The 16,629-nt window shown below is 39.4% G+C and overlaps 1 protein-coding gene across 5 annotated transcripts in view; it reads right to left on the reverse strand.

Annotated features, from left to right (window-relative positions):
• Nucleotides 1-1,809: 1,809 nt before the first annotated feature.
• The window catches only part of NFATC2 (nuclear factor of activated T cells 2), a 117,661-nt gene continuing 102,841 nt past the window's right edge, over nucleotides 1,810-16,629 (reverse strand). For all 5 annotated transcript variants that reach the window (XM_050918112.1, XM_050918109.1, XM_050918108.1 and 2 more), the window contains one exon: nucleotides 1,810-8,483. In XM_050918112.1, the coding sequence (XP_050774069.1) occupies nucleotides 8,428-8,483 (56 nt within the window). In that variant the 3' untranslated portion in view covers nucleotides 1,810-8,427. The remainder of the gene's footprint in view (nucleotides 8,484-16,629) is intronic.

Raw genomic sequence — 16,629 nt, forward strand, 5'->3', positions numbered from 1 at the left:
GTTGAATAATAGTTTTTATTTTATGCCATCTGCCTTCACTCCTTTGCCTGACAATTTTATTTTTGTGATCTTCAGCTCCTTTTCAGCTGTAATTTCTGTCCTACCCTTTGCTGGATAAGGAGTTGCTTTTTGTAGTGCTGTCACCCTTACAGATGTGTCTGTGCAATTTGAGTGTAGTTCAGCACCTGCTCGCTTTTCCTAGGGCTTCCAAGCTGCCCCCCTGCCCAATGTCCCATTGGCCCCTCCACCCAAAAAACCAAAACAAACCCTCAGCAGTTTTCTGTGCCAGTAGTCTTAACAGTTATGGTGGAGGCCATAGGCTTTCCCTTCTTTAAAAAGTTCCTTGGTTGCTAATAAAAGTATCGCCATTCTCTTCTCATCCATGCATTGGGGCCTAGAAGATAGCCTCTCTTGCTAATTGGATTTAAGGTGTAGTTTGGGGCACATTTACCAGGGGCCTTAATGGCAAACAGTTTAAACTTAGTACAGGGAATGCAATGGTGCTGAAAGGGCATTTATCACAGAACAAGGCATTCATCATGATGTATTTATAAAAACAGCCTGGTATGAGACTGAAAAAGGGCTTCTTAAATGCAGTAAATTATATTTGTTGTCAAAATCTTGTAGATCACTTATTTATACAGTGAAGCCTGAGAGCTTGCAAGTTACCATACTATGCTAGACCCAGATGTTCATTAGAAACATGAATCTGTCTTCCTTACTACCTTGCTACTTCCTCATTTGCTACCAAAAGAAATGTAGTTAAAAATATAATGTTGCAGGGCCATAAATGATCTGATTTAAACCTACAAAATTCAGGACATTCACAGTTAAGAATGAAAATTTGGGGCATTGTTGTAGGTTTCTGTTTTGGGTCCAAGAAATGAATTAAAGCCAGAGCATCAGCTCAGGTGCTCAAGTTTTCAGCCTTAACTGTGGAATTTCGAGGTTAAGTTACTTGCATTGTCCTGTTGCTGAATACAGCTAAAATTCTCTGTTCCATGTATTTGCTCGTCATAAAATGTTCTCCCTAGCCAGTTACAGCTTCTTTGTTGGCTAAGCTTGTCTGGTTTATGGGCTTCCCAGCCTTTGTGCAGTGTAGTGGGAGTTAAGAACTTCCACATGGTTCTTGCTCCGAGGCTTTTGTGAATAAGCAAAGCATTTGCTTCTATGTCCAACAAATGCATCAAATATGGTATGAATTTTCTGTTTTAAAATGCAAAGGATAATATTGATTTTGTTAAGGTAAATGTCTTTAATCGTATGCTACATAAACGTAACTGTTACCAAGAAATAATGGGCTTTCTGGGCACTTTTTCAGCACAGCAGTCTGAAAATGTACCTTTTAGTGTGTCCAGAAAAGAATTGCAGATTTGGGATTTAGATGAACACATATTAAACGGATCACATCTCCGATAACTGTAAACTGTGTATATGAATACTTTGCTCAAATGGAAATTAAATGTGTACCATTTGGTAACTCTCTACAGAGCATCTGTTAATTTGGCCTGTTTGGTTCTCTTACTAGGAAAACAGAAAACGACTGTTAAGAGCTAAGGATGGACTTTATTGTTTCTTTTCACTATGTAATTCAATCTGACCTACAGAAACCGGAGAAGACCTTGATTCAGAGGGATACTGAGTATCTAGTTTGCGAACAGTGGTGCCGGTTCGGAAATCTTTACTCATACTAGCATCACTGAAGAGTCCCACTAAAGCAGTCTCATTGGGATTACTCAGGAGAGTGATCAAGACTAATTACTGTAAATAAGGTGATACAGGTATTTAAGAACACACAAACACACATGCTGCAGATGTTGTTCTTTGATTTATTGCTAAACTATCATAGTACAAGCTATATAAAAATATTTTACAGATAGGAAAAATCATTGAATTGGAGGTTAACAATGTTTTGCATAGGAATGTGTGCGATATAAACTCCTCTTCACTTTTTAAACATAGACTTTTGCGTAAGCAAGTTAGTAGTAAAACGTCTGTTTGAAAGTCATTTGCTCACTTGAGTATCTGCATTTGATGCAGAGTGTTATCTGAACAGGGAGACTCTGACTTGAGCAGCAAGCCTGGGAATACAGGGATCATCAGAAATACTTATTTTTTAATTGATTTACTTACTTATTGCCCAATTATGCCACCCTTACTGACACTGAATAGCACCTGACTACACCCATAGTCTACAACCTGCCGACACCCATGGGACTACTCATGTAGTAAGGTACTGCTCAGCATGAGTATGAGCATTGCAGTCTAGTCCTTTGTACTATTTGAAAATAACCCATCTACTCTACAACAGATACATAGATTGTTTGGAAACTCAGTACATCCATGTAGCATCTGCATAGGTCATTATTGCTGGAATCTTCCAGCTTTTTTGTAGCAGTTTCAGGGGAGTTAGCGAAGGAAACTCAAAATATAAACTTTTCCCCTGATTGCCTCTCATTGGCAGCCTATATGATCATATACAGCTACCAGCACCTGCATTTGAAACTTTATTGCAACATTAGTCAGGTACCAGTTTATTTCTTTGGATTACACACAAGGAACAATTTTAAAAATAGATAAATCTTACATAGACTATAATAAGGTGATTGATGCTGGTTAAGCAAATTGTTAGTGACTGTCATTCACTGGGGTTACACAGTAGCACAGATGTAAGAGAAAGCTATGCTAACTTCATGTGAAATGTTCAAAGGGGTGGATAGTTCATATTGTATTAAGAGCTAATTGGTACATTGGTGTCTATCCCTTTTCATATCAAGCTAAATGCTTTAGAATTACATGTGTGAAATCATGGACAGTACAAAAAAATCACAAATTCCATAGAAAACGGTAAGTTTTGGGGAATCTGTGGTTCACTTTGTCTAAATCCAATGTAGGCACCTCTCCCAATTCCATAAGCACAAACAGTATAAATAACAAACATTCAATGTAGATACTAAATTGGGCCATCAGATAATTTAAACTGGGTCAAACACCACCAGGTTTGACCCAGTTTTATATCTTAAATTTAGACAGACATTTTCTTGAATCCATGTAAGAAACAATTCTTCTGTGATAAGCAGCAATTTGGAAACTGATTCATTGGAAAACAAGTCACATTGAAGTATTTTGAAAAATAGTGTGTTCAAAAACATGTTTGGAGTCTTTGGAACACTTATCAAATACCAGCTAGAAATCATTTATCTTATGGGGGAAACATTCAATAATAAATGCATAGAGAAATTAATCCACTTGGAAAAAATACAAAACAATCCTTTATAAATACCATTTCTAATGCAAAAGATGTTGCATATTTGGGGCAGATAAAAAGCATAGACACTTTTATTTTTTAAGATATGGATTACAAAATATATTAAAAAACATGCTAGCTAATTTTGAGAACTGTTTTAGATATATTATCAAGCAGCAGCATTTTTATACAATAGAGAATAACATAGTGCTGTCTTCGGAAATATACTACATTCAGAAAATGGTGTATTCCTACAAGAAGAATGAAGTAATACATATTTACATGGATACAAATAAAGCAAGTGCAAAAAATGTGGCTCTTCTACATTCTTTCTACCAATAAAAACACATACAATAGACACTTTCAATCCACTGCTGCTGTTCAGATCTTACATTTTGCTTATTCTCATGGAGAAAAACAAAACTGGGCTGCATACTTCATTGCAAATCTCTTCACAAGCAATTACTCTCCTGGCAAACTTTACTTACAACATTTGTAACTGACATAAAATCTTCCTTATAGCTGTCAACTCCCATTATGCTCTCAGACTGTTTATGTATCAAGAATGATTATTTTATTTTATGTATTTATATAATTGATGCAACAGTTTATAGAAGCGCATCCTGTAATCTGCAGCCAAAGCTATGACGGAAAAGTGTGGGGGGAAAAAGAGACAGCTAGACGTACTTTGAGTTACAATGAGCCCCATGTACTGAGCATGGTATAACATCGATGGAAAATGCATTAGAGTTGTTCACCCTGTGGACAGTATATTTGGAGGCCTTTGGTACAATAGCAGGAAGGCACTGTGGTGAAACATTCAGATAACTGAGGAAAGACAGAATTTCCTCATGTGCAAATATGGCTATTTTCCAGATAAAGTGAGAACAAATTACTCACAAATGCTATTAACTCTTCCAAGGTGAACTTAATGTTTCTACAGAGAGAGCAAGAGAGCAATTTTTATTTATGTAACAATATTAATACTGGAAAAACACTGCTTAGCAAAAAAAACCAAAGGAAATAATTTAGTACTATATATTTTGAAGCTATTCAGCATAGCTATAACATTTTTAAGAGACAAAACTGCATAACGCCGTGTCTTAGGATCCTCCTCCCTCTCTCCAGAAATAAATATGAAGTTAGTTAAGACTATATTATTTATCGAATGTTTGGCATGTAAAATGATGAAAAGCAGATACAGTAGTATAGGCAGACTTCATGTAGCTGTAAATAAAACCACTAAAATGTAGTCTATATTATATACATGTATGAAGAGCCTCGATCCTTTAGCTGACATCATGCGGGTGCAGCAATCTGTCCCTTTGGTGCCAGTTGCAGGATTGCAACCCAAGTATATAACGTGTGTGTATATGCTCATACACAAATACATCTAATTAGCTATGTGTTAAACTTTAGGAAGAAAAGCATCCAGCTGAATGCAAGAAGCACTAGAACCCTTGAAGCACATAAAAATTACTATCCCACCCTACGCAGCCTAGCTCTTGAAGGAAAAATGTAAGATCAATGGATTTAAAAACAAAAACAAGTCTTCCACCAAAATAGGAGAGAGAGCATGTTTAACAGGCAGATCCTGCAATATGACTTCAGTGGAACTCCACGTGGGTGTCACATTGTAAGGATCAAAGCCTTAGTTCCTGTGTGGTTTATACATTTATGTATCATGGTAAGAAAAGCCTAATATGTAAAATGGGGAAGTGATGCAGGATGCTCAACTGATAATTTAGTGGCAGTGCCAGAACAGGTAGGCACACTTAATGGGAACACGTGTACCATGATGTCACATTTCATTTGGGTAATTGCATGTTGAGATGACCAAGGTTTCTAGTGGATTTGTGTGTGCAGTTACCCCATATACTTGTCCAAGTCAGGCATGCATTTGTGTGTATAATGCTGTTGAAAACCTGTCCCTTCTTGGGGTTTTATTTTTAAACTATCATCTAATGAGTTGCGGTTTTTTTAGATCATGCCATCTAGCCAATTTATTGTGTAAACAAAATAATTAGTTCACATATTTCTTTGTGCTGCTTATTAAAATTCAACAAGAAGAGAGTCCATACTGGAAAACCAATCTGCCAAGTAATTTTTATAGTAGCTTTTAATTCCTTTATGCCAAAATTGTGTAAAACTGGAAAACTCCTTTGGACTACACATTTGCTCAAGTAAAGTCAGCTGAAATAAACAACTTGTGCAAGATGACTTTGCTCCTTGAGAACCAAGACAATTCAAAACAATAGGATGTTTTGCCTGGAACTTTATCTGCCTTAAAAAGAACCAGAGATCTTGAATATCTCATGGTACACTGCATTTTTAAAGCAAGGCTCTGAGGAAATTAAACATATTAAAACATAGCACCTAGAGTTGTTGAATAATATACAATAATTCCACTACATCTAGGTCATTTTTAATTCATCAGATTCAAAGCCCCAGGCTTGCTCCCATGGAAGCCAATGACAAAAAGTCTATTGACTTCAATAGGTATAGGACCAGGACTTGAAACTTTTGTTGTATTATTTACAGATGGAGCATGTGTAGCTGGCTATATGAGTGGCAGACTGAAACATCCACTGCTGGCAGTATTGTGTGATAGTCACATTTCATATTGCTGAAATGGCATAAGATTCTAATCGTACAAAGCAGAATACCTTCCAACTGGAAGAAATGCTCCTGCTTGGTCTGTGTATTACACTAGCGTGTGATATTTAAGATCCCGAAGAAAAGAAAACACTGAATTAACAGCTGCATCAGCATTTCAACTCAAAAAAACAATGTTCAATGTTCTCATTTTTGAAAATATATTAATTCTGATGGGGGCTTAGGAAAAGGGCTCCCAGAGAGTATTTTAATATCAAATATATACCACATGATATCACTATCACTAGCACTGACTACATGTATGAGCAGTATATGTTTGACCTACCTGAAAAAAAAAAAGCAAACCGTGCGCAGGCCACATATCTAATCAACTTTTTGATTAAGAATAGAAAGGGGCTCCAGTAAGCCAGAAAATTCTGTTCAGGATATAAACTCAGACTTTAAATGACCTAAGAAGGTTTGAATCCAGGCTTTTGGTTTTTCCCATTTGCAAAACTTTGATTTCAGATACTCCAAAGATCCTGGGCTGTTTAAGATCCAAGATTTTGGTTGAGGTCAATTTCTCAATCAGGCATTCTGAAGCTATGCAAAGGCTTATATCCTGGAGAGAGTTCGTGAAATGCTATCCACTAACTCTCTCCAGGATATAAGCCTTTCCATAGCTTAAGGGGTAGAATTTAGTGGCAGAAAATATATATTTTCACAAAACTCATAAAGAATGGCTATGCCAAACCCAGTACTTATTCCATGGGGTCTATGCACTTATCTTTCTTGCAGAGTTGGGCAAACATTCTACAGAAGTTCTGCTAATCTAATATTTTCATACAACCTAATTCATGCTGTCACCATGTAAACACATGGGTACTGGCAATCTTTGCTTTGAAACCCTTGAGTCTTTAGTTAGTGTGCCTTCTGGAGCAATCTTTAGCACTGCAAATTTCCTACAAGCACTTTTAAGGATATTGATTTCATTAATTTAACAAAAGATTATTACATTTTTACATTATTACATTTGCTGCAATATTATGGTTAGCCCTTACTGTATTTCTTTATCCAAGTATATCTTTTTATCATGGCAGGGAAGCAGTAACACACTAAAAATGGAAAGCGTGAAACTTGACAAGCTTACTAGCTCTGCAACTACAAATGGCAAATATTATCCATATTCTGTTTCTTATTCTGATTAACTTTCATGAGCACAGTATATTCAAACTATGTGTTAGCAGTAGAAGTTGTACATAGCTAACTTATTAGACTAACAAGGAAGTTCAGCCTTTCTGTAAATTGCTACTGGCTTTTCAAAGCAAAAGGAAAAAAGACAAATAAATGTGTGGCTTCTTTTAGATGTAATTACTTTCCCCTGCAGCTTGTATGGTTAAATGTTGTGGCTTCTAAATGAGAGCAGTTACGAATTGAAGGCAGGTTCTACATGAAAATAAACAGCAGCACTTTATTAGAATAAAAAAATTAAAAGCTGCCAATGTATTGGCTAACCACTAATTTGTGTCAATCACAGTCTTTTGACAGGCATAATTCTGCTTGAATTTTGTAACTCTGATAGGTGCATCCGCTTCATTTTATCAGGGGTTATTTTAACTTGTGCTGTACATTAGAAACATTTAATTGCTCTTTTAACTTAATTCTCTTTAAAGATCCCTCTCCTTCAAAGGTACATCAGCTCTGATTTAAAAACAACAAAGAAAGTCCTGGATTCACATGGCAACTACAGTTTGGTGTACCAAGCACAGGAGTAGGAGTCAGGAAACCTGGGTTCTGTTCCCAGATCAGACTGAGACCTGGTCTACTCTTAAATATTAGTGCAACATGGCTACTCCCCATGTACTGTAGCTTTGCTGACCTAACCCCCAGGATAGATACAGCTAGGTTGATGGAAGAATTCATCCATTGACCTAGTGGCTGCGCCTGAGAGAGGTGGATTACCTACAGGGATGGAAAAATACCTTCCATCAATGTAGAACCCATAGTATAGATGTGGCCTGACTCATGCAAGTCATTTAACTGATGGGTGCCTCAGTTACCCCCATTGATAACATTGGGAATAATAATGTATGACCTATGTTTGTAAAGGGCTTTGAGATCTGGATGGAAAGGTGTTGCTATTTAAATGCAAAGTGTTGTTAATCTTATATAACACTCCCTCTACCCTTATTTCTCATCTCCATCTAATTAAGTGCTAATATAGAACCACATTTGCTGTAGAACAGAGCTCTGGAGTGATGCCTTTCTTCTCCCTTATTATGATATATATATATATATATATATATATATATTTTTTTTTTGCAGCTGGCAAGACACATACCGTGTTATATGAGAACAATACAATCTTTGGACTAAAGGAAGGGTGTCCTTTTGATGTTTACAGAGAGAGGTGGCGAGTTGCTTAGTCAAGGCTGTCAGCTTGATGCCAATACATTGTTCCTTGCATTGAATCGGTGCCTTGAGATGAACGATTAAGGAAGCAGGAGGTTGAAGGGGCAGTGGAAGGATCTAAACAGGTCAGTTATGGAAGGATTCAGTAGAAGTTGTCTCACAAATCTCTTCTTCTATGTCTGATTTCTGGCAGGGAGTCCAGAAAACTCCTTCCTGATAATTTCATTAACTGTGAAATGAAAAAGAGGAAAGAGATTTAGCATGTTCTGAAAGTGTTGGGAATCCAAAGCAATCTAAGCAGGTTTTGCTATTAAGTCTCAAATATCCCCTTGACATTTTATAATGATAACATATCTATTATTAACAAAAAACCCAAACACTCAGATAACTCAGTTCCCAACTGGATCACCAAAATGTGCACCTGCCTAAACTGAGTAACCACAAGCTCTTATTTGCTCTAAACTCTGTCGCCCAATACTGGCCATACTGCTTAAAGTGTCATGTGTTTTTGTGTCATGTTTAAAGTAGGGCTTGATCCTGTAAACACTTACTAATGGGTGTAGTTCTAGATATTGACATACTGTTTTGCTCTTCCAGACTATGCTTAGTTGAAAGTGGTCACAGGATTGGGCCTTTGGATGGTAAACATTTTGGGACAACACCCATCTATTGCTGTTTTTCTATATAGTGTTCAGCACATTTCAAGCACTATACAATCAGAATGACATTTTGTGTCCTGTGATCATGCATCTGATATCCCTTGCATAAAATAATTCTTTTCTTTCTTCATAGACAAAAAGTCCCAAAGAGTCAGTGGATATTGACATTCTTACCAAGACAAAGTAAGAACAATTAGAAAAGTGAAGCACCAGATTTTGAGAAGTGCATTTTTACACATGCCAAACTTGTGTGCTTGCATTGAAAATTCTGAGCATGTAAGTCATGTGCAAAACTATTTTTCTGAAAATCTGGCCCTAAATATATTTGTCGCATGGTGTGTTTTTCTTTGCAGCACAGAAATAAAACTTCCATGTTCCATGCCTCTTTATGCAATTATTATTCTAACCTCCTGACATTGTGTGCTGGTGATTAATAATAAAGACCAACAGAATGCATTAGTGTACTCCCTTCCTTGCTTTTCTATGCAAAACCCCAAAACAATATCATTATGTGTTACAATATACAGTAAAACCTCAGAGTAATGAACATCTTGGGAATGGAGGTTGTTCATAACTCTGAAACATTTGTAACTGTGAACAAAATGTTATGGTGGTTCTTTCAAAAGTTTACAACTGAACATTGACTTAGGACAGCTTTGAAACTTTACTACGCAGAAGAAAAATTAACCCCCATCCTTTTTTTAGTAGTTTACATTTAACACAGAACTGTGTTTGCCTTTTATTTTTTTGTCGCTGCTGTTTTTTTTCCGGTTCCAAATGAGTGCGTGGTTGACCAGTCAGTTCATAACTACAGTGTTCATAAACCTGAGGTTCTACTGTAGTATGCAGTGTTGTAGCTGTGTCAGTCCCAGGATATTAGGTAATATCTTTTATTGGACCAACTTCTGCTGGTGAGAGAGAGAGACATGCTTTCGAGCTTACACAGAGCTTTTCTTCAGGTCTGGGAAGTGTACTCCCACATATTTGTTGTTGGGGCATTTAGTGCACTGGATGAGGTACACCACATGTAGTGATAGGCATGTGTAGGATCCACGGATCTGAAAGGTGAGTTGTGGGGTGGGGGAAGGATTTTCTGATCCCCTCTTCTGGCCTTCAGATAGCCCCCCGCCCCCTCCAAGCTCAGCAGAAGAAGAAAATTCCCCACACACCAGGACATACCAACTCAAAGCAGCATTAGACCCTGCCGGAACAACTGATGCAAAACCTACAGCCATATCTCCACTGCTAAATGGAGATAATGGGTAGCTATCTCCTTTGGAGGTGACATTACCTGATTTGTATCTGGCACAGCAATTATGTGTGCATATTTTTGCCAGAATTTGCTATTTGTGGGTTCAGTTTAACCTCTCAGAATCATGGCAATTGCATTTGCAAATAAGGTGCATAATTATGAATATATGGGCCTCTCAATCGATCTTGGTAAATTCTTGTTAAAATCATAATAACCAAATATTCAAAATTTTAGAAGCCCAGATCTATGATCAAAATTACTTCAACTGCTTGTGCAAATTGATTATATGCTCACAATAGTAAGTACCTTACTAATTTTTGCATGCAATTACTAGGGGTGCATTACAGATGGATTAGTTCAGAACACCAGATCCAAACTCTCTTCTTGCCCCAAATCTTTGGTGAAAATTCAGATTTGGATCCATTTCCAGATCTGAATGGGCCCATCTCTAATTGCTCTTGCAATCACAGGCACACTTTCTTGCATGGGAACTTAGAACTGCCATTTGAATTTTTGTTGGAACTAGTTCTCTTAAAACAGTATATATACTCTGCCCAAGCCACTGTACAGAGAGAGAGAAACGCCAGTTTAGGAAAGAACTTATGCGCATGCTTCAGTACCCTATCTGAATAAGGAGATGCTTTTCAGAAGTGGGGTTAGAAAGAGATAGGAATACATTGAACCGTTTTTAATTAATCAGAGAATGAACCTAACAACAGAATAAAAATGCAGTGCCAGATGTTAAGAGGCCATAGAAAATGAACCTGTTAAGGGCAAGGACTGCTTAAAAGATGCAGTGCCAGTGTAACAAACCAGCTGGTGTTTCATACTATAATAGTGTCCCTTTTGAAAAAAACTGTAGGGTGCAGTGATCTGTGCTTTATTCTGCAGATGGGATTTGGACTCCTCACACCGATGCAACAGAGCAGTATTAAGTTCAATGCATTCAAGGCTTTTACACACCTATTGAGAGGGAAAGTAGGCTCTACCTCTCCATGCACAGAAATCCCACTAGCAGTATACCTCAGAATTTAGCATGTCTTCCTAATTCCAGTCAGGATATGCTTTCATGTGCCTGACCTCGATTTGATTGTTGGAGGTGCCTACTGAAAAGCAGAGATATGCTAGAAAAAATTATTATACAGCGAAGGGGATTTTTACTATCTTCTCGTGCCTAAACTTCCACCTGCCATATCTTACATCAGCCTCTGCCCATAACCGCTTGTGCAAGTTCACTGAAACAACTGTATAGCTGAAGGTTATTAGCTCTGTTGTGGTTCTGAGGCTTTGCAGTGTAATCAAACTGCCAGTGGGAGGTGAGATTGCTCTAGTTTCATGCAAAACCGACTTAGGCTCAGCTTAAAGGACTTCCTGTTTTCTCTACCCAGGAAATGAGAGGAGCAGCTCTTCAATGGAAATTTTCATAGCCTCTGACTGCTAAAAATAGCAGTGAGGTGAAAGAAGTGGGCACCAACTCTACGGGGTCATTTCCTTTATAAAAAGGAGTGGGCTGAAACGGCAGGCTGATTTATTTATCAACACGTTTGTTCATTCACTCAGTGTATCAAAAACATATTGTATGTGCATTTCCTGCCAATTTAATACAGCCACCTCATATGGAAACACGACATTCTTCCTGATGAAAAGAGGTCATTTTAGTGTAGCGAGGGCTAATATTTTAACTGGAAACAAGAAAGTGAAAAAGACTTACCCTATTTGGAAAATAGACCTAAACTAATCTTCCTAACTTACTGCGGGAAATTTGTCTGGGATGCTGAATTTTGTTTCTTTTGTTTCTACTGCTAAAAATAAAACTTGAGTAAAGCAAAATCTGCAGGGCAGGGCTGCCAGGCTAACAGCACAGCCACAAGAGAACAGCTACTATCTGGTCTCCAGTGCAAATATGGATGACTCTGTAGCTGGTCGGTGCAAAACGGTGTGGACAATGTAGTGAAGCAGTTGAAATCTAGTGGTTATAGGGTTTATTTGACAATCAGCTTCACTTTCTCCCCTGCATGTTGCATTCATTTGCATTGCAGGGTTTTATTGGCAGAGGTGACAAGGTGGACAGCAGTGACTGTACAACAACAGAAACAGCAGAGCAACACAGTGAACCAGACAGCTTTGTAACCTGACTGAATACTGTTTCTTGGACTGCGGTGGGGCTTCATGGGTGTACGCAAGGGCAGAGGTTTGTCTGTGCTATGGCGGGTGAGGCTTTTGGTTCCTGAGGGCTGCAGAGCAAACTCTCATTCTTGTATACATTTACTACTAATGAAAGTCAGAATGAGTCGATAAGGCTGTAAATTAAGCTAGCCAGAGGCTACTGTCGTCTTGCTATAAATGGGCGTGAGCCACGACACTGCAGCTTTAAGAGAAGGATCAGCAATCCTGTTTGTACTGTACCTAACACAACTGGGTCCTGGCCCAAAATGGGGACTCCTCAGCACTACTGCGCTACAACTAACTAAAATAACAGCAACTGGAGCCAATCTTCCCAGCTCAGGGTTATCTCAACACTGGGCTGAATGAAACCATTCATGTTGAACCTGTCTTCCCCAGTATTTTGAGAGAATCTGAATCCCTATCCAGATCCGATTTTAGTGACCTGAGTTTCTATAGTGGGCTGACTGGAAGCTACAAATCCAGATACACCCAAACTTTGGAGGAAGTTTGCATTCTGATCTGACTTTCATCTCTAAATGTCTCTCTTTTTGTGGTAGGATAGGCCTGGTCTTCCCCTCACAGTTAGGTCGACCTAATTATGTCAGTGTACACTCTACAGCTTTGTCCCAGCGATGTAAGTGCCCTGCTACATCCTGACATCATAACTCCACCCCCATAAGAGGCGTAGTGCTTACGTCAGTGTAGCTAGGGTGAAGCAGTGTCTGTGTAGACGCTGTGTTACTTATATCAGCTATTGGCTGTCTTGTCAAGAAAGCTGGGCATTTAGAGCCTGGCAGCCCCCAGCTCCCCACTCCCAGCTGGGCTGCTGCCCAGAGGCTCCCTGCTCAGGGAGCCAAGACATTCAGGTGGCTGCCCTCTGCTCCCGCCTGAGAGCTGGGAGACAAGAGCTGAGGGCATAGCGGACTCCCAGTGGAGAGCTGTGCAGAGCTGAGAGCCCTGGCTCTCAGCTCCCCCTCCCACTGCCCCTCTTCAGTCACTGGAAGTACTGAGGGTGAGGATACACACCACCGACAAAAGGAGAGTAGTTATTGCACTGGCTGTAAGTCAACCTATCTTAGGTCGACTTACACCTGTAGTGTAGAAATGCCCATAATTAAAATATCCAGTATACGGTGGACACTTCCGCATCCTCAGAATACTGGACATTCCAATATTTCCAGGAATGGTGTGACCCTATCCCTGCTGACATGACTTCACATGCACTGTGCAAAGGAAATCACGCCGCATGGAGGAAGCCATTTTGAAGACCACCTCCCCCCTACTCCCGCTGACATGATCTCATATGCATGGTGCATGCTGGGAAGGCGGAGGCAGCGTGCCATTCAAAATGGTTTTCTCCGTCTATAATACCAGACACAATCACATCCAATTTTGTCTAAGTACCGGGCAGGGGAAAACCTTAGCAAAAAAGGACTGTCCAACACTAGAGCAGACAAATGGCCTAGTCCAGCATCGCTACTCATTAGTTGGGAGTAAACAGAAATGATCTGACTAATAAATAAAATGTTATCATCTTAAGGTGCCTGTTGTGTGCCTGCCTTGTACTGTGCTGTCACCTATGTTGAAACCAGAAGAGCTGATAAAACAGGACAAGCCACATTAGGAGGACATAAAAAACATTATGGAAAGTAAATAATAAAGAATGCACATTTAAATAATATCTGATGTCAGCTGAACAGAACAGGGAAATTCTCAGGCCAGAATTCCTACTGCAGCTTATCCCTGTGTGTGACCCCATTTAATATGGAATGCGTAAGCCCTAATACTTGGAGCTACAAGCAACAGTATGGCTCAAACACCATGCATTACTGCAGTCTGCCTTTCTTTGGATTATTTAGTACTTTACTGTCCAGTTTTCTAAGGGCCTTCAAAACTATGACTGCAACAATGCCCTCCCCCCCATATTTGCACATGCAAATAAGCACCTGAGCAACGTGAGACAGTCGCTTTTTTATTAGATACCTGTTTGGCATATGCAAATGTTGGCTGTGTCATGCACAATATTGAGCCACATTTTCAGTAGGATGGCTGCCATATTGTGAGTGCAATTTGAACTGGTAATTTTGTACTTGACTTGGATTATGGGCATGAATTGAAGTACTGGCCTCTTCAGTGACCTGCTTGAGCATGTAACTTGGATTGTTACAGGCACAAGAACTCTGATTTGCATGTGTATGAGTCACTATAGACAGAAACTGCACATGCAAAAAAAAAAGCCATTACAGAATTTGGCCTTTGATTTTTTTTTAATCATATTTTTTATTTTTAACTTCCTATGTTTAAGGTAATATACACAGAAATCACAATAAACCATTGAAAAGACTGTAACTCTGAATGTACTGCAGCCTTGATATACAACCCTTGGACTCTGTGAAGACGCAGCAAAGTTTGGTATGTTATGCATAATCTGCCTGAACAATGGGAGGTATTAGTGTACAATGGGTGAAATGCATTTACTACCCCAGTGAAACAGGTAGTCCTGTTGTGTGGGGGGTGAGCGGATTGGCACACACAGGGATGTCAAATCATCTGCCCCACCCACGTACATCAGCATGGAGAGGTGTTGGCGACTATAGTGGCAACTGCACCTATTCAGTGGTCACAAACACCTACATTAAGGGACTGTGCTATGGCCACAGTGGTGGCTGGTGCCTTTCTTGAGGAACAGATTCTGCCCCTTCATGTGCTACATAGTTTCCCTGCACAAGCTTATTCGGTCTCTGTGCAAGGGGGTGGATTCCATCTGCTATGATTTTGACATTATGGAGCCATAGGAAGGGTTTGTAGCTGGAGGTTCTAGACTGGGTCTCACAAGACCTGGGTGCAGTTTGCAGCTCACCACAGACTTTCTGCCTGACCTTGGGCAAGTCACTTAAACTCTCAGTGCCTCAGCTCCCAGTCTGCTCAATAAGGATAATAACGTTCACCTGCCTCATGGGAGTCTGCGTGAGGATAAATGCATTAATGTTTGTGACGAGCTATTTTACTGTGGCCTTTATGAGCCTAGAGAGATAAAACCCTAAGAGTCAAAATCCATATGAAAGATCTGAATTCTTTCAACCCTCAGCTCAGGTGTGTATGTTGCTTTACAAAGGGCCGTGTCCACATTACACAAGGAGGTAGGTCCTCAGCTGGTGCAATCTGGCATAGCTCCACTGGAGTCACCATGGAGGGGTTTAAATTACAGATGGCTATGCTACTAGAAAAAGGGTCCAGAATTGAATGTCCCCTTGACTTTTCAGTTTAAATCTGCATTATTGCAAAAACCCTGCATGTAAATTTGTAGTAAAGCAGCACTCTGCAAGACAAAGAAAACAGGGTCAAAACTCTGATTTGCAAAACTCTTTTGTGCCAGGCTTCTGCTCAGAGCAACTTTTTACAGATGAATAATAAATCCCTAAAAAAAAAAAAGGGGGGGGAGAATTTTAGAAAACAACCCACCAAACCCATTGCAACAGGGAAGTTAGTGGGAACTGTAGTACCCATATATACATTCAAGTCCAGCCACTTAAAAAGAGTAGAAGCCTTAAAGGATTCTTGCTAGCACTTTTACTCTGAGGATGTTATCCAGCAGCAGCACAAGGACTGCTTTTGTATTTTTGCTGGTTAACATCCTCACAGTAAAAGGACTGTTATTACTAACGTCATGGGCTGACGATACAAGATCTCAAGTTTACATGCACATGATAAAGTCACAGTTTTTAAAAATAAATGCATTTAAAAAAATCAAACCCCATCTTGATAAATAAATTTAAAAGCTTGAGCCAAATGAAATATCCAAGAAAAGATTAAAAATTTAAAAAAAAAGGGGGAGATCATGGAGTTCTCAGTCAAGCAATGCTCCGTTCTAATCAGTGGGCCACAGTGGATGTCATGCCACTTAAAGTGAGTTTGATTCTCTTCTCACATAGGACCCTACCCAATGATCATTGAAATCAAAGAAAATACTCTCACTGGCCGTGGTGGGCATTGAGTCATGTAGCTGCATAAATCAGAAGTAATTCTTAGTCACATCATTGCAGCCGTGCCACCATAAAACCAGGGCAAGTGACAGTGAGAGGACTCTTTTGCCCAGGTGGAGTCCTGTGACAGTGAGATCTGCAGGATATGGCCCAAAATTCTCACTAAAGGAGATGAATTCCCCTCTCTTCTCTGTGCTGCAGTTAAGAAATCCTGCTTATTCATGGACATTGTCAGGAGTTCTGCATGTGAAACAAGTGCAGACTATGCATTAAGGAACTGACTGCATATAAGAGACCCACAGTGAGGAGTGGGGA

This window comes from Gopherus flavomarginatus, chromosome 11 (genome assembly GCF_025201925.1).
Source record: "Gopherus flavomarginatus isolate rGopFla2 chromosome 11, rGopFla2.mat.asm, whole genome shotgun sequence".
NCBI classification, from domain to species: Eukaryota; Metazoa; Chordata; order Testudines; family Testudinidae; genus Gopherus; species Gopherus flavomarginatus.